The sequence below is a fragment of the Chionomys nivalis genome, chromosome 20, assembly GCF_950005125.1.
Source record: "Chionomys nivalis chromosome 20, mChiNiv1.1, whole genome shotgun sequence".
Taxonomy (NCBI): domain Eukaryota; kingdom Metazoa; phylum Chordata; class Mammalia; order Rodentia; family Cricetidae; genus Chionomys; species Chionomys nivalis.
The window spans coordinates 893,435-920,123 of record NC_080105.1 but is presented as its reverse complement, the minus strand read 5'-3'; the positions used below and the strand labels follow the sequence as shown (position 1 = coordinate 920,123).

At 39.1% G+C, this 26,689-nt stretch overlaps 1 protein-coding gene and 1 pseudogene across 1 annotated transcript; both read left to right on the top strand.

The window, feature by feature from the left end:
• Nucleotides 1–5,638: 5,638 nt before the first annotated feature.
• On the top strand, nt 5,639–14,996 carry LOC130863113 (olfactory receptor 1361-like; annotated as a pseudogene).
• Nucleotides 14,997–25,067: 10,071 nt separating this feature from the next.
• Nucleotides 25,068–26,027, top strand: LOC130863025 (olfactory receptor 12D3). Its single transcript, XM_057752904.1, has one exon. The coding sequence runs from the start codon at nt 25,068–25,070 to the stop codon at nt 26,025–26,027; it is 960 nt and encodes a 319-aa protein (XP_057608887.1).
• The last annotated feature ends 662 nt before the right edge of the window (nt 26,028–26,689 follow it).

Genomic DNA, 26,689 nt, shown 5'->3' with positions numbered 1-26,689 from the left:
TTAAAAAATGGGGCACTGAACTGAACAGAGAATTCTCAACAGAAGAAGTTAAAATGGCCAAAAGATTCTTAAGGTCATGCTCAACCTCCTTAGCGATCAGAGAAATGCAAATCAAAACAACTTTGAGATATCATCTTACACCTGTCAGAATGGCTAAAATCAAAAACACCAAGGATAGCCTTTGCTGGAGAGGTTGTGGAGAAAGGGGTACCCTCATCCATTGCTGGTGGGACTGCAAACTTGTGCAACCACTTTGGAAATCAGTGTGGCGGTTTCTCAGAAAAATTGGGATCAACCTAACCCTGGACCCAGCAATACCACTCTTGGGAATATACCCAAGAGATGCCCTATCATATGACAAAAGCATTTGTCCAACTATGTTCATAGCAGCATTATTTGTAATAGCCAGAACCTGGAAGCAACCTAGATGCCCTTCAATGGAAGAATGGATGAAGAAAGTGTGGAATATATATACATTAGAGTACTACTCTGCGGTAAAAACAATGACTTCTCGAATTTTGCATGCAAATGGATGGAAATAGAAAATACGATCCTGAGTGAGGTAACCCAGACCCAAAAAGAAGAACATGGGATGTACTCACTCATAATTGGTTTCTAGCCATGGATAGGGGCCACTGAGTCTATAATTTGTGATCCTAAAGAAGCTAAACAAGAGGGTAAACCCAAGGAAAAACATATAGATATCCTCCCAGCTATGGGAAATAGACATGACTGATGGGCAAAAAATTGGAATCTTGGGGGTGGGGTGGGATGGGACTGAGGGGTGATGGGGAGAGAAAAGTGTGAAGGAGAAGATGAGGGGAACTGGGGGAATTGGGGTGATTGGGGATAAAGGAAGGTTGGATAGGGGAGCAGGGAAACTCATACCTTAGGTAAGGGAGCCACCTAAGGGTTGGCAAGAGACTTGAACTTGGAATGGCTACCAGATGCCCAGGGCAATGTCCCCAGTTAGTTCATTGGGGCACCTGAGGATAGGGAACCTGAAATGAACCTATCCTATAATCATACTGATGGATATCTTGCATATCACCATAGAACCTTCATCTAGCGATGGATGGAGATAGAGACAGAGACCCACACTGGAGCACCGGACTGAGCTCCCAAGGTTATAATGAGGAGCAGAAGGAGAGAGAACATGAACAAGGAAGTCAGGACCATGAGGGGTGCACCCAACCACTGAGACAGGGGGGCCGATCTATTGGGAGCTCACCAAGGCCAGCTGGACTGCTACTAAAAAAACATGGGATAAAACCGGACTCTCTTAATGTGGTGGACAATGAGAGCTGACGAGAGGACAAGGAGAATGGCACAGGAACTTTCATCTGGCGATAGATAGAGAGAGAGACAGAGACCCAATTTGGAGCAACGGTCTGAGCTCTTAAGGTCCAAATGAGGAGCAGAAGGAGGGAGAACATGAGCAAGGAAATCAGGACCACGAGGCGTGCACCCACCCACAGTGACAGTGGAACTGATCTATTGGGAGCTCTCCAAGGCCAGCTGGACTGGGACTGAATAAGCATGGGTTGAAACTGGACTCTCTGAACATGGCGGACAATGAAGGCTGATGAGAAGCCAAGGACAATGGCACTAGGTTTCGATCCTAATTCATGAACTGGCTTTGTGGAAGCTTAGCCTGTTTGGATGCTCACCTTCCTGGGCCTGGATGGAAGTGGGAGGACCTTGGTCTTCCTGTAGGCCAGGGAATTTGGACTGCTCTTCAGTATCGAGAGGGAGGGGGAATGGACTGGGGGGAGGAGAAGAGGAGTGGGAATGGGGGAGGGGAGTGGAGGGAGGGGGCAATGTGTGGGAGGAGGGGGAGGGGAATGGGAAACGGGGAGCAGTTGGAAATTTTAATTAAAAAAGAATAAAAAAATAAAAAAAGTTACTTGTGTTTTAGTAAGTGCTGATTGCACAATTAGATAGAAAATCATTTATAATCAACTTATTTATAATTCTTCAAAAATTTTGATATGCATTGAAAAACACTGCTATTTTGATTGTGTTAGTAAAATGAAAATTATTTATTTCTTTAGGAAAAAGTAAGACTTTATTTGGTAGGAGGGAACACCAGGAATTAATTTCACAGAGAGAACGGAGTCTTAAAATGAGGAGAGCTGAATATTTTTGGCAACTTTGTAGTAGGTTGATTTAAAGCAGCCTGACATTTGGGATCATAAAACACAAGAGAGTTACTTATCATGGTCCCACTAGAAGTCCCGTCTCCTCAATATTTGAAGAATTAGTTTAAATAAGTAACAGTTTAAATAAGACAAGATTTCAAAGAGACTAAAGCCATTGACAGTTCCTCCTGATGAAATGACGGAGGGACTGCTGATTCCACAGAGGCAGAGGTTTTCTTATTCCGAAACTTTGGGATCTTGAAAAGATTTTCTTTAGTCTCAGGATAACCAAGAGAAGAGAGAAAGTCATAAAGTATAAAAGTTAAACTGCACCCTCTAAGAAAAATACACATTGAAATAATGTAATAATAAAGGCTTAGCCTCTTGCAGGAGACCAGTGGGAACCGAGTTTAACTTATTGATTTTAGAACTACAGGTAAAAAAGTGTTGGGGGAGCAAAATATTGCCTTTACTGTTTTCAGATAATAATGACTGTTGTCGCAAATTATAAAATTTAATTAGCTATATAAATGCCAGAGAAACAAACGGTACACAATTGTCTTGATATCTTTCCAGAAATTAGTCTTTTAAAATAAATTTGCCATATTAATCATCTAACAAAAAAGTTATACTGCAAAAAGTGTCTTTGGTCAACATAGCAATATGACTATAACTCCAACACTCAAGAAACTAAGGCAGGAGACTCTTGAATCACCATGGTCTACATTTAGAGACTCTGTCTCAAAAAACATCTTAGGAATCTATTTCTAATGTTCTTAATGGCTCAGATTATTGGAAGACACTAAACCCATCATCTGCTATAGCACTGAAAACTGTCAGCACATGTGTTGTCAGACTCTTGAGATTAATATGGTCATAGTTCTTACTTCTTACATCTCCTGGCTTGGTCATGAACAAGAAACAAATCAATACAATGACATTTCTACTGCTTACATGTTCTTAAGATGATGTGGAGTTACTATGTTTTGATAAAACTGTCTATACTTTCTATAAACTCTGTGGTTGAAACAAATTCATGCCTGCCTATTTTCTTCATGTTAAAGCTCTTCAAGAGTGCTCTTATTTCTCAGAGGTTGTCTGGCTGGTGGGATGTTTTAAAAGCTGCTCCATGTTAGAGACAATTTAAGGGATGAAAAGAAAGTTGGATCAAAATGCTCACAGCTAAGGAAAATGTTAAGATGGTACTTCCTCTGAATTATCACAAAAAGACATTATTAATGAAAAATAATAAAAGATATTTGAATAGCAATATATAACAAAAGCATAGACTTAATATTTAATGGGCCGCTAGACAAATATTATATAAGATCTTCACAAGATTGTGGCATTATAGAAAACCACTCTCACAAACTATGTATTGACAAGAAAATTATTGTCTAGAAAGACTGATGGACATGAAGGTTAGTGTTCCACAAACTATCCTATCTTTTTTTTTAAGACAAAAGAGTCCAAGACACACCTACTCACACTGTTAGGAGTTCTACAAAAATATCAAGCTAACAACCATGACATTGATATTTGTGTTCTGTTCAGAAAGTTGTCTCCTATGCTAATGTGTACAAGATTATCCTCCAGTTTTCCTTCTATCATTTTCAGTGTATCTGGATTGATAAGTTTTTGATGTACTTGGACTTGAGTTTTGTGCAGGGTGATAGATATAGATCTATTTGCATTTTTCTACATGCAGACATCCTGTCCAACCAGTACTATTTGCTGAAGATGCTTTCTTTTTTTCAGTGTGTATTCCTGGCTTCTTTTTTAAAATTAAAAATCCAGAGGTGTGTGGATTCATGTCCAGAACTTCAATTCCATTGGTCAACACATCTGAGAAAATTTTCCATTACTTTTATATTTTCTAATTTGGTGGAGTACAGGTTTTGAAAGTATGCCCTTATGATCCTCTGAATTTCCTTGGTGCCTGTTATTATGTCCCCCCTTTCAATTCTGATTTTGTTAATTTGGATATTCTCTCCTAATCTTTTAATTAGTTTGCATAAGGCCTTGTCTAGCTTGCTGATTTTCTCAAAGAACTAATTATTTGTTTCATTGATTCTTTGTATTGTTTTCCTTCAGGCCTCATTTTGATAATTTCTTTTCATCTACTCCTCTCTTGGGTATGACTGCTTCTTTTTGTTTTAAAGATTTAGGGTGGGCTGACATGTTTCTAGTATGAAGTCTTTTCAATTTTTTTATGTAGGCCCTTAATACTGTGAATTTTCCTCAGCACTACCTTCATTGTGTTCCATAACTTTGGGTATGCCATGTATCCATCTTTATTGAATTTGGGAAAGTCTTTGATTTCTTTCTTTAATTCTGTCTTGATTTATTGTTTTTTATTCTGTAGAGAGTCACTCAATTCCCATGAGTTTGTAGGCTTTGTCTGTTTCTGTTGTTAATGATATCCAGCTTTAACCTGCGGTTGCCTGATCTGATACAAGAAGTTATTTTCATTTTCTTGTATATATTGAAACTTGCTTTGTGTCTTCTTTAAAAATAATATTTTATTGTAAAATACAGGTGTGTGTACACATGCATGGGTGTCAGTGCCTGCAGAGGCCAGAAGAGGGTGTTGGATATAGAGTCATAGGTGTTGTGAGTCATCTGACATGGATGCTGGGAGCTGAACTCAGTTCTTCAGGAAAATCAGCAACTGTCCTCAAGTGTTTTATCCTCAAGTGTAGCTCCAAACATTCTTTCCTTTTGTTGTATTACATAGAAAGACAACCTCATTGTTGGTAATCAGTTGATGAACAAGAACATTTTTTCTTTCTTTACTGCTAGTAGTAGAGTTTAATCTATTGCATTAGCATGATGGACTCCTTCCTAAATCGCCATTGTTCACCCAATCTTCATATAAAAGAAAGAGCAAAAACATAAATAAAAAGAAAATGCAGTAAAGCAGAAATACTGCTGAGGTATAAGAAGACGGGGTATCACAAAGAAAGGAAGAAAGAAAGAAACAAACAAACATACAAAAATAAACAAGATAAATTGGGACAAAGTGTTGGAGCAGTCTCTGTCAGCTTATTCTTAGTAGTGCACAATACATTTTTCTCTACACTTTTAAGATATCCTTTCATATACCTGGTGGGTTTGCAAGACTATTTTTTCCTTTGGAACAGAATAATGTTTTTCTTATTCTGATTCTCCATGACAAGGTCATATGGAGACAACTTCCAGACTGACATTTTATTCTGAAGACCAGTAACACTCCTTACAATAGGCATGTATTCATTCACAATTTAGCTGAAGAGAGAAAATTTATATATCACAGAAATTGGAAAATCCCTTCAGACAATGTCAACCTAAGCACCAGGTCACCTTTGTCTATATATTTAAGAAGAGATAGGATAATAAAAGGTAAAGTATTAAATAGTAGTTTAATGGTGGGGAAGAAGATAAAATTATAACATAGTCTTGTATCAGGTGAGAGATAACAAGAATGCATGATGTCAGGAATGACAGTTAGTGAAACTATGGGTTTCCAGCCAGAACAATGCTGCCTTGCCAGGGGTGGAACAGGTAGGCAGAGGCACAGTAGGAGTTCCTGGTAACCAGGCACAGTAGAGAACATGTAATTAATAGGAAAGATTTTTCCTATTATTTGAGCAAAAGAAAATTGAGGCAAAAATAGAAAGTATATAATTCTGCAGCTTGAGTTATATTAATCAGAGTACAATGAGTGTAGTCAGCTGTACTGTTGATGGAATAAGCTTTGAGTGAGTTGATGAGAAAATATCCAGTTAAGGTAAGAAAAGAAAAGGTGAGCAAGGGGCAGCAACGAGGAAAATTTTGTGGAGAACAATGTTTTCTTTTTCATGACTATTTCTAAAATCTGGTGGCTAGAGTAATCATGCGAACTATGACTGTAATTACTTGATCAGTCAACATGAGTCCCTCTATTATTTGGAAAGAATGTATCAAAACCAAACTCTTTTTTTATTATTTATTTATTTTTATTCTTTATTTTTAATATTTATTTATTATGTATACAATATTCTGTCTGTGTATGTGTCCGCAGACCAGAAGAGGGCACCAGACCTCACTACAGATGGTTGTGAGCCACCATGTGGTTGCTGGGAACCGAACTCATGACCTTTGGAAGAGCAGGCAATGCTCTTAACCACTGAGCCATCTCTCCAGCCCTATTTTTATTCTTTTTTAAATAAAATTTCAACCTGCTTCCCGTTTCCCATTTTCCTCCCCCTCCTCCCACATATTGCCCCCTCCCCTCACTCCCCTCCCTCTATCCCCACTCCTTTTCTCCTCCCCCCACTCCATTCCCCCTCCCTCTCTATACTGAAGAGCAGTCCAAATTCCCGGCCCTGCGGGAATACCAAGGTCCTCCCACTTCTGTCTAGGTCCAGGAAGGTGAGCATCCAAACAGGCTAAGCTCCCACAAAGCCAGTTCATGTATTAGGATCGAAACCTAGTGCCATTGTCCTTGGCTTTTCATCAGCCTTCACTGTCCGCCATGTTCAGAAAGTCCAGTTTCAACCCATGCATATTCAGTCCCAGTCCATCTGGCCTTGGTGGGCTCCCAATAGATCAGTTCCACTGTCACAGTGGGTGGGTGCACGCCTCGTGGTCCTGACTTCCTTGCTCATGTTCTCCCTCCTTCTACTCCTCATTTGGACCTTAAGAGACCAAATTGAGTCTCTGTCTCTATCTCGATCCAACGCCAGATGAAGGTTCTAAGGTGATATGTAAGATATTCAACAGTATAGGATAGGGTCATTTCAGGTTCCCTTTCCTCAGTTACCCAAGGTACCAGCTGGGCACATCTCCCTGGACACCTGCGAGCCCCTCTAGAGTCAAGTCTCTTGCCAACCCTAAGATGGCTCGCTTAGTTAGGCTATATACTTCGCTGCTCCCGTATCCACCCTTCCTATATCCCAACCATCCCAATCCCCCAAGCTCCTCCCATTCTCCCCTTCTCACGTTTCTCACCCCATTTCCCCTTAGCCCCATGCCACCTCACCCGCAAGTTCCCAGTTTTTGCCCTGCAATCTTGTCTACTCCCCTATCCTGGCGGATGACTATACGATTTTCTTTGGGTTCACTTTCTTATTTAGCTTCTCTAGGATCACAAATTATATGCTCAATGTCCTTTATTTATGGCTAGAAACCAATTATGAGTGAGTACATCCCATGTTCCTCTTTTTGGGTCTGGGATACCTCACTCAGGATAGTGTTTTCTATTTCCATCCATTTGCATGCAAAATTCGAGAAGTCATTGTTTTTTACTGCTGAGTAATACTCTAATATGTATATATTCCACACTTTCTTCATCCATTCTTCCATTGAAGGGCATCTAGGTTGTTTCCAGGTTTTGGCTATTACAAACAATGCTGCTATGAACATAGTTGAGCATGTACTTTTGTTGTATGATAGGGCATCTCTTGGGTATATTCCCAAGAGTGGTATTATTGGATCTTGGGGTAGGTTGATCCTAAATTTCCTGAGAAATCACCACACTGATTTCCAAAGTGGTTGCACAAGTTTGTATCCCACCAGCAATGGATGAATGTGCCCCTTACTCCACAGCCTCTCCAGCAAAGGCTACCATTGGTGTTTTTTATTTTAGCCATTCTGACAGGTGTAAGATGGTATCTCAAAGCTGTTTTAATTTGCATTTCCCTTATCACTAAGGAGGTTGAGCATGATCTTAAGAGTCTTTTGGCCATTTGAATTTCTTCTGTTGATAATTTTCTGTTCAGTTCAGTGCCCCATTTTAAATTGGGTTAATTAGCATTTTAAAGTCTACTTTCTTGAGTTCTTTATATATTTTGGAGATCAGAACTTTGTCTGTTGCAGGGTTGGTGAAGATCTTCTCCCAGTCAGTGGGTTGCCTTTTTGTCTTAGTGACTGTGTCCTTTGCTTTACAGAAGCTTCTCAGTTTCAAGAGGTCCCATTAATTCAATGATGCCCTTAATGTCTGTGCTGCTTGGGTTATATGTAGGAAGTGATCTCCTGTACCCATATGTTGTAGAGTACTTCCCACTTTTTCTTCTATCAGTTTCAGTGTGTTCAGACTGATATTGAGGTCTTTAATCCATTTGGACTTAAGTTTTGTGCATGGTGATAGATATGGATCTATTTTCATTCTTCTACATGTTGACAACCAGTTTTGCCAGCACCATTTGTTGAAGATGCTCTCTTTTTTCCATTGAATACTTTTAGCTCCTTTATCAAAAATCAGGTGTTCATATGTTTGTGGGTTAAAATCTGGGTCTTCTACTCAGTTCCATTGATCGACTTCTCTGCTTTTTGCCAATACCAAGCTGTTTGCAATACTGAAGCTCTGTAATAGAGTTTGAAGTCAGGGATGAGAATGCCTCCAGACGATCCTTTATTGTATAAGATTGTTTTGGCTATCTTGGGTTTTTGGTTTTCCATATCAAGTTGATTAATGTCCTCTCAAGATCTGTGAAGAATTTTGATGGGATTTAAATGGGAATTGCATTGAATCTATAAATTGCCCTTGGTAGAATTGCCATGTTTACTATGTTGATCCTCCCAATCCAAGAGCAAGGGAGATCCTTCCATTATCTGGTATCCTCCTCAATTTCTTTCTTCAAAGACTTAAAGTTCTTGTCAAATAGATCCTTCACTTCCTTGGTTAGAGTTACCCCAAGATATTTTATGCTATTTGTGGCTATCGTGAAGGGTGATGCTTCTCTGATTTCCCTCTCTGCTTCTTTATCCTTTGTGTATAGGAGGGCAACTGATTTTTTGGAGTTGATCTTGTATCCTTCCATGCTACTAAAGGTGTTTATCAGCTGTAGGAGTTCTTTGCTGGAGTTTTTGGGGTCGCTTATGTACACTATCATATTATTTGCAAATAATGAAAGTTTAACTTCTTCCTTTCCAATTTGAATCCCTTTGATCCCCTTATGTTGTCTTATTGCTATGGCTAGAATTTCAAGCACTATATTGAAGAGGTATGGAGAGAGTGGACAGCCTTGTCGTGTTCCTGATTTTAGTGGAATAGCTTTGAGTTTCTCTCCATTTAATTTGATGTTAGCAGTCGACTTGCTATAAATAGCTTTTATTATACTTAGGTACGACCCTTGTTTCCCTAATCTCTCTAAGACCTTTATCATAAAGGGATGTTGAATTTTGTCAAATGCTTTTTCAGCATCTAATGAAATGATCATATGGTTTTTTCTTTCAGTTTGTTTATATGATGGATTACATTGATAGATTTTTGTATGTTGAACCAGCCCTGCATCTCTAGTATGAAGCCTACTTGATCATAATGGATAATTTTTCTAATGTGTTCTTGGATTCGGTTTGCCAGTATTTTATTGAGGATTTTCGCATCGATGTTCATGAGTGAGATTGGCCTGTAGTTCTCTTTCTTGGTTGTGTCTTTGTGTGGTTTTTGTATCAGAGTTACTGCAGCTTCATAAAAGGAATTTGGCAATGACTTCTCTGTTTCTATATTGTTAAATACATTAAGGAGTATAGGTGTTAGGTCTTCTTGGAAGTTCTGGTAGAAATCTGCATTGAAGCCATCTGGACCTGGGCTCTTTTTGGTAGGGAGGTTTTTTATAACAACTTCTAATTCTTCGTACCTAACAGGTCTATTTAGATTGTTCACCTGGTCCTGGTTTAACTTTGGTATATGGTACTTATCTAAAAAAGCGTCCATTTCTTTTACATTTTCCAATTTTGGGGCATACAGACTTTTGTGGTAAGATCTAATGATTCTCTGAATTTCCTCTGTGTCTGTGGTTATGTCTCTCTTTTTGTTTCTGATCTTGTTAATTTGTGTATTCCCTCTCCGCCGTTTGATTAGTTTGGATAGGGGTTTATCAATCCTATTGATTTTCTCCAAGAACCAGCTTTTTGCTTCATTGATTCTTTGGATTGTTTTCTGTGTTTCTATTTTGTTGATTTCAGCCCTCAGTTTGATTATTTCCAGTCTTCTACTTCTCCTAGGTGAGACTGCTTCTTTTTTTTCTAGAGCTTTCAGGTGGGCTATTAAGTCTCCAATGTGTGCTTTCTCCGTTTTCTTTAAGTTGGCACTTAATGCTATGAACTTTCCTCTTAGCACTGCTTTCATAGTGTCCCATAGGTTTGAGTATGTTGAGTCTTTGTTTTCATTGAATTCAAGAAAAACTTTAATTTCTTTCTTTATTTCTTCCTTGATCCAGGTGTGGTTCATTAGTTGACTGTCCAGTTTCCATGAGTTCATAGGCTTTCTGGGGATAGCATTATTGTTGAATTCTAACTTTAATCCATGGTGATCTGATAAGACACAGGTGATTACAAATATTTTTTGGTAACTGTGTTAGTTTGCTTTGTTACCGAGTATGGGGTCAATTTTCGAGAAGGTTCCATGAGCTGCAGAGAAGAAGGTATATTCTTTCCTATTTGGGTGGAATGTTCTATAGATGTCTGTTAAGTCCATTTGATTCATTACCTCCTTTAATCCTCTTATTTCTCTGTGTGGTTTCTGTCTGATTGACCTGTCCATTGGTGAGAGAGGAGTGTTAAAATCTCCTACTATTATTGTGTGTGGTTTGATGACTGCCTTGAGTTTTAGTCATGTTTCTTTTACATAAGTGGGTGCTTTTATATTAGGGGCATAGATATTCAGGATTGAGACTTCATCCTGATGAATTGTTCCTGTTATGAGTAAAAAATGTCCCTCTCCGCCTCTTCTGATTGATTTTAGTTTGAAGTCATCTTTGTTAGAAATTAGTATGGCCACACCTGCTTGTTTCTTAGGTCTGTTTGCTTGATAAACCTTTTCCCAACCCTTTACTCTGAGTAGATGTCTGTCTTTGTGGTTGAGGTGTGTTTCTTGTAAACAGCAGAATGTTGGATCCTGTTTTCATATCCAATCTCTTAGCCTGTGCCTCTTTATAGGTGAGTTGAGTCCATTGATCTTAAGTGATATTAATGACCAGTGGTTGTTAACTCCAGTCATTTTTTCTTTCTTTCTTTGTTTTTTTTTTTGGTGTAGAGTTTGTGTGTTTCCCTCTTCAAGTTGTGCTGGTGAAGGGCCATTAGATGTCTGAGTTATTGTGGACATTGTTGGACTCCTTGGCTTGTGATTTTCCTTAAATTACTTTCTGTAAGGCTGGATTTGTGGCTATGTATTGTTTAAATTTGTTTTTATCCTGGAAAATTTTGTTTTCTCCATTTATGGTGAATGAAAGCTTGGCTGGGTATAGTAGTCTGGGCTTGCATCCATGGTCTCTTAGTTTCTGCAGTACATCTATCCATGACCTTCTGGCTTTCATGGTTTCCATAGAGAAGCCAGGTGTAAGTCTGATAGGTTTACCTTTAGAGGTAACTTGAACTTTTTCCTTTGCAGCTCTTAATATTCTTTCTTTATTCTGTATGTTTTGTGTTTTGATTATTATATGATGAGGAAATTTTTTTTTGATCCAGTCTATTCGGTGTTCTGTATGCTTCTTGGACCTTCAAAGGAATATCTTTCTTAAGGTCGGGAAACGTTTCTTCTATAATTTTATTAAATATATTTTCTTGACCATTAATTGTACTTCTTCTCCTTCTTCTATCCCTATAAATTCTTAGGTTTGGTCTTTTTATTGTGTCCCAGATTTCCTGAATGAGAAATTCCTGAGAATTTGTTGGTTTTGCTGTTTTCTTTGATCAGTGTGTTTATTTTCTCTATGGTATCTTTAGTGTCTGAGATTCTTTCTTCTATCTCTTGTAATCTATTGGTAGTACTTGTCTCTGTAGTTCTTGTTCGTTTATCCAAATTTTCCATCTCCGTCCTTTACTTGGTTTGTGTTTTCTTTATTACTTCCACTTCATTCTTCAAGTCTTGAACCGTTTCCCTTACCTGTTTGATTACTTTTTCTAGTTTCTCTTGGTTTTCTTGGGTATCTTTGAGAGATTTATTCATTTCCTCTACCTTTTTATTTGTAATCTCTAATTGATTATGGCAGTTTTTCACCTCCTGTTTAAGGTCCTCTATTATTTTCATATAATTCACTTTTGAGTCGAATTCTTCTAATTAATCTGGAATAGGGTGTACAATTCTTCTTATTTCGGGATTCATGGATTCTGGTGATGTCATGTTGCCTTTCAGGTTGTTGGAGGAATTCTTGCATTGGCGCCTGCCCATCTCTTCCTTCAAATGGAGCCAGGAGAGGCCTTGTGTCTTGGTCCAGTCTTTGCTATGACTAACTTTCTGGGTGTATTTCCTCAGTGTAGGGGCAGGAACTGTTCCCTTCCAGATGGACTCCTCAACACCAAAACATGGATGCCTGGTAGTCCGATGACCTGCGGACAAAAGGGCAAATGCCGGGGGGTAGGGCGGGGCCGAGAAGAACACAGGTGACCCTGCAGCACAAGCTGGAGGTGCCTGCGCTCCCTTTCGGGGGTTGTTGAGGCCTCTGTGGAGAACAATGTTATAACACTGTTTAGATATGAAGGAATGGAGGAGAAAGATGCACCGATGCTTTCAAGTCATGGTAGCAGCACAATGCCTGGAGGAAAGGTGTTTCTTTCATGAAACAGTAAAATAAAATGAACCACAAAAGAGGACAGTGGAGTGCCTCCTTCTGCTTCTAATTTCTGTTGGTCAATTTATCCATTTATTGATATTTGTTTCTTTTATGACAAGCACTTTGAAGAGGAAAATCAGATTCTTCTCTGCTCTATCATAACATACCTCATTTTCTTGTGAAGAAGACAATTACTAACCTAAATATCCAAATAAAATATACATGGTCACTTCCTCCATATCACAATTGTGGTAATTTGTGGAGGTTCAAGGTAGATCTGCCAATCAAAGAAGCATAAGGAGACATTCCAGGAAAGACACTGAGATCGTAAGGATGAGCTCTAAGGGTTGAAGCCACATGTTCTCTCTCAGAGTCACATAAAAGCTCAGTGAGGAACTGAGAGGGTGGAAACTAAGTCTTACTGTGATAAAGCTTTTGGCTGTCTTTTGGATTAGGCAAACACAATGATTGGACACTAGTGTCTTAAGAAGAGCATCCAGAAATCTCTCTTTCTCTCTCTTTCCGCCTCCCCCCACTTCCCACATCTTGGTGTCTCTTTCTCTCTCTTCCCGCCCCCCTCACACAAACACTTACCACATCTTGGTGTGTTGCTGTCTGTTCTCTCAGACTCCACCAAAATGGGTTCTCCTATCTTTAACTTCACCTGTGATTCAAAATAAATCTTTTTTGTTACTTAATTTGTAACATTATGGTAGCAACAGAAACTGATCAAGACAGAAAATAGGTACAAAGAGTTGTGACTGTTGCCGATAGAATTGATAAGATATCCCCAAATCAAAAATACTTAGAGCCTTAGAAGTCATACAAAGACTTACTTATACAGTCTCATAAAAATTATAGTTACCCTGGTAACCATTTGTAAGCAAATAAGCTATATGCTTTTGTTTTGTGAAGAAACTGTCTTAGCAGCACTGTGAACAACACCTTAGATGAGGCAACAATGGTCACAGGAAGTCACTCAGGAAAACAGCAGTACTCTCCCTAGTCAGCTGGAGCTGCAAACAGAGTGATGACTCTGTGGATGGGCAGGAGAATTTATTGAAATCCCACCGTGTGTAAAGCACTAAGTACTAAGATGCAACCTCTGCCTTTAAAGGAATCATAATTAAAAAGACACAAAGGAAAGTATTCAGTCATGTAAGACAAAGTTTAAATAGGATAGCTTTCGCCTAGAGAATTCCAGGAAGCCACTGCCCATCAACAAATTATCTTTATATCTTTCTAGGGAGCTATTTTTTAATGAACTCTAAGTTGTGTCCCTCCCTTTGCTATTCTAGTTTCCATTGTTCAATTGGTGCTGTGAAGGAAACACATTGTCAAGGGACCAGGTCTGGATTGACGCCTATTCTTGCCTGCAGTGAGTGAATTGTTTTCACACCAATTTCTTCTTGAAACACAAGACTCTGAGTGAACTGCAGTCAGGCTCCAGGCTTTGTCCTTTTAGGAGTTTCCAGAGACCGAGAGAAATGGCTGCCCCTCTTTAGAATCTTCCTAGCTCTCTACTTGCTGGGCCTCCTGGAGAACTTGCTACTTCTGTTAGCTATTGGTGCCAATGATCACCTCCACACCTCTATGTATTTCTTCCTCAGTCAGCTCTCCTTTGTGGATCTTTGTTTCATTACTACTACAACCCCAAAAATGCTGGAGGTTTTGTGAACTGGAGATGGATCGATCTCATTCTCTGGATATCTGACTCAGTTGTACTTCTTTGCTGTTTTTGCAGACATGGATAACCTACTTCTGGCAGTCATGGCTGTTGACCGATATGCTGCTATCTGCCACCCACTGCACTACCCACTCCTAATGACGTCTTGCAGATGTGGGGTTCTGGCCTCTGGGTGTCTGGCTCATTGTGTGTCTCTGGTCCATACATTGTTGCTCCCCAGCTATCCTTTCATAACAACCAAGAGATTCCTCATTTTTTCTGTAATTTTGGTCCTCTCTTACAGCTTTCTTGCTCTAATACACACCTCAATGAAACCCTGATGATGACTTTGGCTAGCATCTTAGTGCACTTCTCTGCATTATGGGTTCTTATGGTTGTATTTTCTTTGCTGTGGCTAGGGTGCCATCAGCACAGGGGAAAAGGAAAGCCCTGGTCACATGCAGTTCCCACCTCTCTATGGTCTTCCTCTTCTACAGCAGTTTTTGCCACATACTTGAAGCTCCATCTAGTTCTCACTCATCCCGGGCGGTGGTTGCTGCTGTCATGTATACCCTGGTAACTCCCACCCTGAATCCCTTCATTTATAGTCTGAGAAATAAGGATGTTAAGAGTTCATTGAGAAAGATCCTGAATGTGGAAAAGTCTCAGGATTAAGGATCGTCACTCAGGAAGAATCACACCCCACATCACTACTACATATGCAAAATGAATCAGTTAACATTGTAGCTCATGGGAGAATTACATAATTGCTATGGCTAATCTTCAGTGTTAACTTGACTGGATTTGGAATCACCTGGAACACACATATTTAGGCATGTCTGTGAGGATGTCTCTAGAGAGAATTCACAGAGGAGAGAAGATCCATCCTGAATGTGGGTGCCACCATCTGTTCCATAGGATGGTCCTGGACTGATTACAAGGAGCAAAAGAAGAAAACCTACTTTACTGTCACTCTTCACTGCTGACTACAGATGCAATGCGACCTGCCACCCCATCCTCCTGCTGCCAGCCCTTCCACATCCCCATGTACTGTATTCTTCATAGCATGAACAAAATGAAACTTTGTCCTTAAATTGCTTCTGTCAGGTGGTTTGTCCCAGCAACAAGAGAAGTAATAAACACAACAATCTGTTGGAAATAACACATGTTGTGTTCTCTAGTTTTTGTCTTCTTACACTCATTTTCCTGAAGTATGACTATGCATCGCAATTACCACAGTCATCTCATAATTTTAGAATTTCTACTAGGGGTTTAGTAACAACAGCTCCCTGATATCCTTATAGGCCTTACAGTCTCTCTTGTTCAGAAGATCAAGTGATTTTAAGTATTTCTGTTTTTCTCTAATAGCCTTCCTTCAGTTGAAACTGGATGCCACTGACAAATCATGTTAGAGGGAGCTGTAGAGTTCACAGAAGTTAAATCACAAGTAAGAGGTCAGGAAATTGGTGAGGCTGGCAATAATCTAGGTCAACAGAAGGAGGTTGAGAAAGGATATCACTTTATTCTCTTTTATTAAAGAATACATCCCAAGTTTCTTTTCAAAATAATTTATTATTGCTGCCATATGTATGCATACACACACATGATATGTGTAAAGTAAGATGTAGCATTTTTTGGGGGAAAGTAAATTGCAAATTTCATCATCAAGTCTACATGCTCAAACCCAAATACACACAATAGAAAAGGACCTTTTAATTTCACACTATAATAATAAGAAATGAGCATTGTTCTAGTTTTTTTCTGTATTGGTGTTTTGTTTCCATAGTTTTCATTTCATTAATCATTAATAGCAGTGCTCTATATATTAACAGGCTACAGTGTGACAATTTAGTACATGTCTGTACTGAGTAATGATTTAATTGGTGCACTCTTTATGGTGTCTTCAATAAACAATTCATAGTAGTTCACATAGTCTTTTAAACCAATTTGAAAATTGTTGAACTAACTGTTATTGTTCCCTTGGGCATAATCCAGGAAGCTTTTCAATCAAGGCATTTAAAGTCCAATAGAAAATCTTCACTATCCCCCTTAGGTCACATTTCACTTGTTTTGCAGTAGAGAAACCTGTTTAGTGCCTGATGCACTTCCTGGTTCCTCAAGGTATAGATGACAGGGTTGAAGATTTGAGTGACCACTGTGTAGAGCAGGGCAACAACGTTGGAGAGGACCTGGGAATGGACAGCAGAGGGCACAATGTACAAGACCATGAGTGTTCCATAGAATGTGGACACCACAGCCAGGTGAGAGGAGCATGTGCTTCTCTGCTCCTGCAGCCAATAACCTGTAAGATACCAGCCCACTTGGGCATAGTCTGTGCATCATGTAAATGTCTAGTGCCTGTGGAGACTGAAGAGGGTTTTAATCCTCTGCAACTGGAGTTATAGATGTTTGTGAGCTGCTGCATTGGTACTGCTACTCAAAACCAATGTTGATGAAGATGTGAGGCTTATTGCTGCCACATGGAACTATAAAAATCTGACTGGCTTTCAAAGCAACTATCTAGTTTGGCAGCAGTCCAGGAAGAATCTATTATGTTTAGAAAAAAAACATTGTTTCTAGCAATGCTCTGTTTATAATCCCTTTAAGGTGACCTTATTTACCACAATTGAAATTTTGATTTTTCCTCAAACCCCTGGAAATCACCTCTTATCCAAGTATCATCATGGTCACTACAAAATACCACAGTGCATTATGTGAGATGAAGAGGGAAAGAAGGAGGTAGGGAGGAAAAGAGAGAGAGAGAGAGAGAGAGAGAGAGAGAGAGAGAGAGAGAGAAGAGAGAGAGAGAGAGAGAACATGCAGGAGAAGAGAGAAGAATTCTGAAACCTCTCACATCATGCACCAGACAAAGAAAATATTTAAGCAAGAAAGTCCTATGCATGGCTTTGGCTAACAGAAAAAAGGAAACATTGTCAAATCCATGGCACAGTGTTCAATTCTGCAGAACATAATTTTAAGATGGAAGGTCTGCAATCTGATCAGTAAATGCACTGGAAAGGGGGCCTCTGTTCCTCTAGCGTGTTCATTGGTACTCTGGTGGGGAATCTTCAAAGAGGTCTTGCAGTCCAACCTTTTGGTCACCATGAGAAGCCCCGGAGTTTTTTATAGGCTCTAAAGTCCTCCCTTTGCACTGGTGATCCCAGTAAGAATCCCCATAGTCAATGCAGATACAAGAAACTGACTTGTATACAGATTCATTAACACAGTTGGCAAGCTTGACTGAACTGCAGGAGAAACAGTTCTGGAAGGTAGAGAAAACAAAGATGGCATTAAAACAAAAATATTGTAGGCTGCCATTTTGTCTTGTTGACTGTGTGCTTTGCTTTACAGAAGATTTTCAGTTTTAGGAGGTCCCATTTATTGTTTCTCAGTGTCTGTGCTGCTGGGGTTGTATTCAGGAAGTGGTCTCCTGTGCCAATGCGTTCAAGAGTACTTCCCACTTTCTCTCCTATAAGGTTCAATATGGCTGGCTTTATGTTGAGGTCTTTGATTCAACTGCTTTTGGGTATGTATATGAAGGATGCTCAATTGTGCCACAAGGGTATGTGCTCAACTATGTTCATAGCAGCATTGTTTGTCATAGCCAGAACCTAGAAACAACCTAAATGTCCCTCAACCAAAGAATGGATAAGGAAAATGTGGTACATTTACACAACGGAGTACTACACAGCAGAAAAAAATAATGACATCTTGAATTTTGCAGGAAAATGAACGGAGCTAGAAAACTCATTTTGAGTGAAGTAACCCAGACACAGAAAGACAATAATCACATGCACTCACTCATAAGTTGTTTTTAAAAATAAAGCAAAAAAAAAAAAACAGTCCACAAATCACAATCTCAGAGAACTTAGACAACTAAGAGAGACATACATAGATCTAATCTACATGGGAAGTAGAAAAAGACAAATTCTCCTGAGTAAATTGGGAGCATGGGGATTTGGGGGGAGGGTTTAAGGGGAGAGGAGAGGCAGGGAGGGGAGCAGAGCAAAATGGAGAGCTCAATAAAAATCAATGAAAAAATGACAAAAGATAAAAAATACACAAAAATATAAACATAAATTCTGATGAATCTAAAGTTGATTTTAGTGATGTTTGATAAATTGACACAAAATATATTACTACACACTTACAGTCAGAAATGATATTAATCATAATGTCAATTCAAAATGAATTTATTAGAAGGCTTTCAGTGTTTCAATAGGCCCACTTGCCACTTTTCCCAAGTGTCTATATAAATACTAGTCCTCACAGGGAAGTTAGCCAAACACTTAGGTTGCTCAGTCTTCTGTGTCTGATGGAAAATGATCAAATGAAGAACTCAGTTTAAAGACCATCATTTTAATTTGCAGCATAGTACTCTAAGTTTCATGACTTTTTTGGGGGGGGGGGTTCGAGACAGGGTTTCTCTGTGGTTTTGGAGCCTATCCTGGAACTAGCTCTTGTAGATCAGGCTGGTCTCGAACTCACAGAGATCCGCCTGCCTCTGCCTCCCATTTCATGACTTTTTGCATTCACCAATTGTTAGATTTCTCAAGGAATGTGATGGTACCACCTCATCTTTGATATTATTACCACTCTTTTCTCTTTCATAATTGGCAAAGCATTTTACCAAATTTTTATTTTTAACAACCATGAAACTGTTTGACTGGAACAAAAGGAAAAGGAGTAAATTAATACTTATGGGAAAAGAAATTTGGACAGAATGAATCCTTGGAGAGAGGACCCCAAGATATGAATGCCCAAGACACTGCTGGGGAAGTATGAGAGGATTCACCCTGATTTCTGCTGTCAGAATAAAGAGAGTGTGCTGAGAGTAATGCTGCATTTATAGATAAGTTCTCATTTCCACTCTAAAGTGTGAAGAGTAGCTTAGACTAACGGGCACATGTAATATTGGCAGAAATTTTCTTTTGCTTCCCTCCTCTTTCTATTTCTCCCTCTTTCCCTCCCCCTCTCTCTCCCCCTTCTCCCCTCACTCCCTTCCTTTTGTCATATAGCCAAAGCTTGTCTGAAAATCGCTATGTAGCCCAGGTGAACTCTTTGAACTTTTGATCTTCTACTTCCTGAGATATTGGCTTATGGGCAGTGTGCCTTCACATGGACTATTAGAACCATTTTATTTCTGAGAAAAGGAAGTTTAGACCACAGCATTGGGTGAGTAGGGGTAACCTGGGACTAGAGTTGGCTACAGTTTGTGAAAATTATAGCATAAACTGAGTAGATTCACCTTACAAGTCACTATCTGGAAGTCTTTTATTTTCCTAATTTGTTTATAATTTTTTTGGCATGCACATGTGCCAGGGGAAGGGTAGGTTGTATGATCAAACATATAATATGTTGTAAATATATGTGTGACTTTAGTGCATCTCGTGGTAGAATTGGGCATATGTGTGCATGTAATGACGAGAAAGGAGATAAGGGAAGGGTGAGAGAAAAGACTTAGAGGATTAATCTCTTAGTTTCTGTTAATATCAGTGCACTTCAGAAAAGCAGGTTGTATTTCAGTGTTGTTAACAAGTTAGGCTGTATTTGGTGCTAAATAAGCACATAAATCTGTAGGAGTGTTTTCAATGGAAGAGGGGTAGTTCTATTTCAGGAAAAAAAATTAAAATAATTTGTGAACTATAGTAGGATATACTTTTTACATTATTTCATGTGTATAAACCCAAGTCCTTGACCATGTGTGTAGTGATATTTCATTTGTATTTTAATAAGTAAAGCTTGCCTGAAGACCAGAGAACAAAACAGCCACACTAGTCAGTCACATAGGTCAGGCAGTGGTATCACACAGCTTTAATTCCGAAGCCACACTAGTTAGTCATGGAGGCTACGCAATAGTGGTGCATGCCTTTAATCCCAGCACTGGAGAGGAATATAAGACAGGAGGAGACTGGAACTTACTTTTTAAGTCTGAAGATTTCATAGAGGTAAGAGCTCTCTAGTGGCTTGTCTGCTTTGCTTTTCTGATCTGCAGTCTGAACCCCAAAATTTGTCTCTGGGCTTTTATTAATCATGCTACACACATAGGTCAGTTAGTATGTCCTCTGCTCTGTTCATAATTCTTGAAATTCCCCACCATCAACATTTATATTTAGAACACTTCTCTTATATATGTGTTCATGGCAGGCATCTCCTTGCTGTCTGTGTTGAAATTTTCATACTGCTTCTGATGCTGACTAATACAGACATGCCATGCCAGACAAGAAAATTCCGAAACATCTGTCCCCCCCACTTGCTAAAGCCATTTACTGAATCCAGGACACAAATCTCTCATGTTCTGGTGTGTTGTTTTCACAAACTCTGATGTTAAGTTTAGCACCACAGTTAGGGGAATCTTGTTGATAAAGTGTAGATACAAACTGTTATAAAAGGAAAATATGACCTCATGAGGTTTGTCAGCGAACACTGAGTATGTAATATTAAGCCATTAGTTAACCCGGTAAATGCACAGAGGACAGGTAAAATGATAGATATTGTTTTGGATGCTAGGGTTACAGTAGTGAAGAAAGAGAGGACAGTTTTGTTTCTTTCTAGAACTTGCATTTAAGTTGAAGTTGTTAAGAAACATTCTATTGATACCAACAGATCAGGGAAGGGTAACAATTTGTGTATGTGTATATGTGTTCACACGAGGTAGTTGTAAAAACACAGTTTAAGATGAAGACCTGGAGGAAATGAGGGAATTATCCATGCAGATTTAAGAATGTATTACATGCAGATGTAAGAATATTCACGCCAGTGGAGAACTGGTGCAGACTTGGAGGTTGAGACAAGAAGTTCAAGAGCAGACAAGTAGAGAGGGGACGGTGGTGCAGGGTCGCCTAGGTCACCACAGAGAGTTTGACATGAATGGAAATAATATCATTCTAAGTCTCCATATGTATTTTATATTTAGTACTAAATACATTAAGAACATTGTTTATTCCAATAGTCACTTATGACAGCAATTAGTGGCTAAAAAGATTTACTAATTTAATTTTGTATGGTGGAGGAATTACAAAAATTCGAAAGAATGTATTATAATTAAGAAAATCTCCAATGATATTACTTTGTGATGAAGGAGACAACAATGAATCTATACTTATAAGAATAACTGACTGTAGAATTTGTGAAATTTCTACTTTATGCCTTTTGGTTTGTTGCTCTTGAGAGAAAGAGGTATGCAGAAATAATCTCTATTTCATAGATTGCAAAATATAGACCATGACTCACTTCAAATCTCACTGTTCTCGAATGGAATAAGTGAGCTAAAACTTGTGTATCCTCAGCCCACTTTTCTATCTTACCATTCTAGTCAGGTACAATTTCCCCTTCCTGTTTATAAACAATTGCTTTTATTTATATTTTGAATAATTTTTAATATTTAACAAAATAAAAAAATGTTCTAAGAGGCATGCATTCCCTATACACTTGTCCACTGGCCCTCCAGGCCATTCCCCAAAGATCACGATGGTTAATAATTTTTTTTGTCCATTGGCCTTCCAGGCCTTTCTCCTGATATCACGATGGTTAATGGTTTCTTCTGGTATGTTCAGAGTGACTGACTACCCACAAAGAAAATTCAGTGAGAAATATCAGCACCTTGATCACCTTGTACTGAATCTTAATTTTTTGTCAATCAGCAAATCATCCTGAAATTCAGAATGTATGTCCCTATGTGTGCATCTGTATGCATATATGTACAGATGTACATACTTATATTTTATTAGTTTATCTGGTAGTTAAGATTTATTTTTGAGCATATTCATATACAATATGTATCTAAATTCTACATGCTATTTCCTTTTACAAATGTAATAATTTCATCATAGTTTTGGGTATTTAATGGAATCTTCATTTACTTGTGTTTAAAATGGTCACGTGAACATAATGGTATGGTATATAATTTTCAACTTGTTGAGAGACATGTACAAGTGAAGTTTAATAATTGTACATTTGATTAAAAATTCAATTCTGGCAGAATTGAAAATTTGTCTTCATTTAAATAGTACAAAATTTCACCGTGACAAATTCCTATTTAAGTATTTTCAAAAATACAATTTGTTTGTAAATACTTTGATGTCAAACTACAGTCCTAACGGTAATCTTTGTAACATGCAGTTATGACTTTAAATAACGCAGAAATGCTGTGTTCCCGTACTCCATTCTTCAAGAGGTAACAAATTGTAACAGAGGATTACAGCCAGGTTATTGAGCTGCTGCAGTTCATCTATCCAGTGATCAACCATCTTTCCTTGCACTCATCCATTCTGTGTTTGTGTCTACTCCTCCATAATCTCATTGTGTGTCCCCACAGCTAGCACTGCACCGAAAATACAGAATAGTGTCTTCACCACGGGGACCAGTCCGTATTCTTTTTATGTTCATGGCTACACATCTGCCACTTCATACACCACATTCTACCAAGCTGGGAACTACGTATCTGTTCTCAGTTTCTAGATAATACCTACTTAAAAGTATGCTACATAAGCACAAAGCCTGAGTGTAAAACCTCTTGGGAGAGGCTTAAGCAGATTCATGGGGATTTCATTGAATTTTTCATTTCTTTTTTGCAATTGTTTTGGTTTTTCAAAGACAGGGTTTTATTATGCAGCCCACACTGGACTGGGACTTATGGCAAGTCTCCTTCCTGCGTCAGTCTCTCAAGTGCTGGGATGGCAAATATGAGGCACTGCATCCAGTTTGTTCATTCCTGTTGTTGCAGAATTGTTTTCTCTGGCATATAAAATTCACTTTGCTATTCACTGATTGAAGGACTTCTTTTCTACTCTGAATTCCTGGTTTTAATAAATGAATATTCTATAAACAATGTGTAAGATTTTACATGAATATATTTTACATTTTCATTTATTTATTTACTTTTAACACAGTCTTTTCTCATTCCACGCAGCCATCCCAGGTCCCACTTCCTCCCCATCCCACTCACCCTTTCCCCCACCCCACCCTTCCCCCCACACCCTGCCTTGCACTCTCCAGAAAGGGCAAGGCTCTTCATGGGGAGTCAACAAAGCCTGACACATCACTTAGAGGCAGGACCAAGGCCCCCTCCCCATATCTAGGCTGAGCATTCATTTTCCTGAGGAAAAAGCTAAAGTTTTGAAGGACTACAGCGCAGCTGTGGCTGTAAATTCTTTTTTTTTTTACATGGCACTGTGTTTGTTGATACTTGATTGATTTGTTTTCTATTTTCTTAACATTGATCACATCTGCAAACAGGTTAGACTGCAAACAGGTTAGACTGTCTTTTAAGTTGGTAACATATCTTATGGCATTAGTTTTCACAGTCTTTTAAAATAAGTTTTATCTTTGTTGATTTTTCTGCTATACATTTTTATTGTAAAATTCATGCTATTTTTATTATTTATGCCTTATTTTCTTCAGGTTCAAGTTTCAAAAAACTATTTGAATAGTTCAGCTTTCTGAAATAAAAACAAACAAAATAAACAAAAAACCCTCCGAACTCTAAAAAAGACTCAGTCTATGCTTGACTTAGTAAATGTTCAGTGTGCCCTAGTGATATCATGACTTATTTTATTTTTCAGTTCAGTGTTTTACATGTGTTAAATGAATGTGGAAGCTGTGTTGTTCAGCTCTTCATATCCTCAGATACTTTATGGCTGGTTATTTAATCAATTGTATAGAAAGGCATGTTAGGACATCTGATTGTATATTTGACTACCATTCTTTTAGAGTTTAAAGCTACTTACTAGGAGTTTGTATTGTATTCTGATTTTCTGGGCACTAATTATCAGAGACTCTTCCCGTGGGTGGTAGTGGAAAGTGGGCCATACTCTTTCCTCAATGCCTCAACTCTGTCCAAGGGCTCCACATTCTGTTGAGCCTGTGCGGTTGTTTTCTTTCTCAAATGGTAGTTTCCCTTGTTCTTAAACTACTCTGCCCTTCCCTTCACCGTCAGTGTCAGTGTTCATGTTGTACTTTGTCTTCCTCCTGCTACCTCCCCTTCTCTCAAGATAATCTCATTGAAGATGGGGTGTTGTGAAACTGCTGGAATTGCTCAGTATTTAAAGGTTTTCTGAGCTACGCTCAGAGCCCTGTGGTTGTGCTGCAATCCTATGATACAGATTGCCTTACTTTTCCTTACATGATATTTGAGGTTTGTGTGCTCCCCCTTCCTCTCCTACCTATAATTCCTGTCACCTGGTCCCTTTCTATTTCTTTCTCCCTCCCTCTTTTGAAACATGGTCTCACATTGTAGCCCAGATTGGCCTCAAACTCACAATCTTCCTTTTATCTCACTGAAGATTTAGGTGGTCAGGGAGGATGTAGACATCCCTTGTCAGTGTTTGAGTTTCAGGAGAAGTGGGGGAAATTCCCACTAGGCTGTGTCTGTAGGATTATCAGAACCTAAATCAGAAGATAAACAATTACTCTCTTAGTCTTTGTGCTTCAACAGGTCTAAACCTTGATTCTAATGCTGTGTGGAAGGTTATGGTTAGATCCTGCAAAAAGTGTCCTTATCTATATCTGGTTTAGTCCTAACATGCTTCTCTTATTAGTCAGAAACAATTTTACAGGTTTGGAAGTTATCATATATACTGATTTCTAACTTTGGTGTAAGTAAATGAGCCCTGACTCCCAAATGCTCTTCACAGCAGCTCACCCTAGGTTCCTCCATAGTCAGCTTGATTTTCACTTAGTCCCTAAGAGTAATAGTTTAAATTAAGAAAATACAACACATTGCTTTCCGTATATTTTCCCTTAGTGATGGAGAATGCCACTTCGGGAAATGGGTTCCTCTTGCTTGGTCTGACCAGTGCCCACGAGCTGCAGCCCATCTTTTTTATGATGTTCTTAACCATTTACTTGCTGAATTTGGCTGGAAATGGAGTGATATTAATGATCATCACTTTGGAGAGAAGACTCCACTATCCTATGTACTTCTTTCTAGGAAACCTTTCCTGCCTGGATATTTGTTACTCTTCGGTGACTCTCCCCAAGGTTCTCATCAACCTCCTTTCCAGGCACAGAAACATATCTTTCCTCGGCTGCATCGCCCAGCTGCACTTCTTCCACTTTCTGGGAAGCACGGAGGCCATCTTGCTGGCTGTGATGGCCTTCGACCGTTTCGTGGCTATCTGCAGCCCACTCCGCTACACTGCTATCATGAATCCCCAGCTGTGCATCCTGTTAGCAGCTATGGCCTGGATCACCAGCTTCTTCTATGCTCTGATGCATTCTGTCATGACTGCTCACTTGAACTTTTGCCACTCTCACAAACTCAGTCACTTCTTCTGTGATGTCAAGCCCCTCTTAGAAGTGGCCTGTGGCAACACAGTGCTCAATCAGAGGCTCCTTTCTGTTGTTACGGGCAGCATATCCATGGGCGCCTTCCTCCTTACACTCCTCTCCTATTTCTACATCATTGCCTTTCTTCTTTTCAAGAACCAGTCCTGCAGAGCACTACGAAAGGCTCTGTCCACATGCACCTCCCACTTTATGGTGGTTTGTCTTTTCTATGGACCTGTTGGCTTCACATACATCCGCCCTGCCACAGCCTCAGCCATGAGTGAGGACCGGGTGGTGGCCATCATCTATAGTGCAGTCACCCCAGTGCTGAACCCCCTGATCTATACCCTTAGGAACAAAGAGGTGATGCTGGCTCTGAAGAAGATCTTTGGAAAAAAGTTGTTTAAAGACCACCAGCTACATGAAGGACACCAATGAGATTCATATCTTATGTATATGAAGGCATTTCTCTATAATAAATGGTGAGTTAATGTTTTCCCCTCTCTCAGGGGTTTTGAGTATTTCACGAAAAATAAGAAGTTCAAATCACATGGGAATAAGCAAAACAATTCTATAGTATTTTAAAACATGAATCTCAGTGTGTCAAGGGGTTTAACAATATCCATGGCACATGTGCCTGGGTAATTAAGTGATGTGAAAATCTAAAAGAAGGTAGGAGGGACTGAGAGGGATGAGACCAGGCTCTTGATATATATTAGATAACTTGTCTGATTTCTGCCCTGCATTCCTGGAAGAAAGCTGCAAAATCCTTAAGTGTCTTAGTAACTCATGGGCCATCTGGCTCTTGCCTGAGTTTATATTCACAATAGATTTATGGTAGGCACCAAACAAACCTCATTATATGATTAGAAATTTGAGGATTTGGTGGTAATAGCATGATTCTTTAGTGAGGAAGGCTAGAGATTAAGTTCAGCTTTGAGGCCAAAAAGAAAAAAAAATAAAGCCATGTAAGAAAGTATTAGTAGAAACTCAATACCAAGGTGAGGTCCACATGTTTGCACATCAGTGTTTAGAAGGGTTGTTCACTGTGAGGACCTCACAGAACTTTCCCTTTGTCCTTTTCCCAAGCTCTTAGTGTA

Excerpts from the sequence above, each read along its gene's own strand:
- LOC130863025 (XM_057752904.1), top strand. The coding sequence starts at position 25,068 with ATGGAGAATGCCACTTCGGGAAATGGGTTCCTCTTGCTTGGTCTGACC.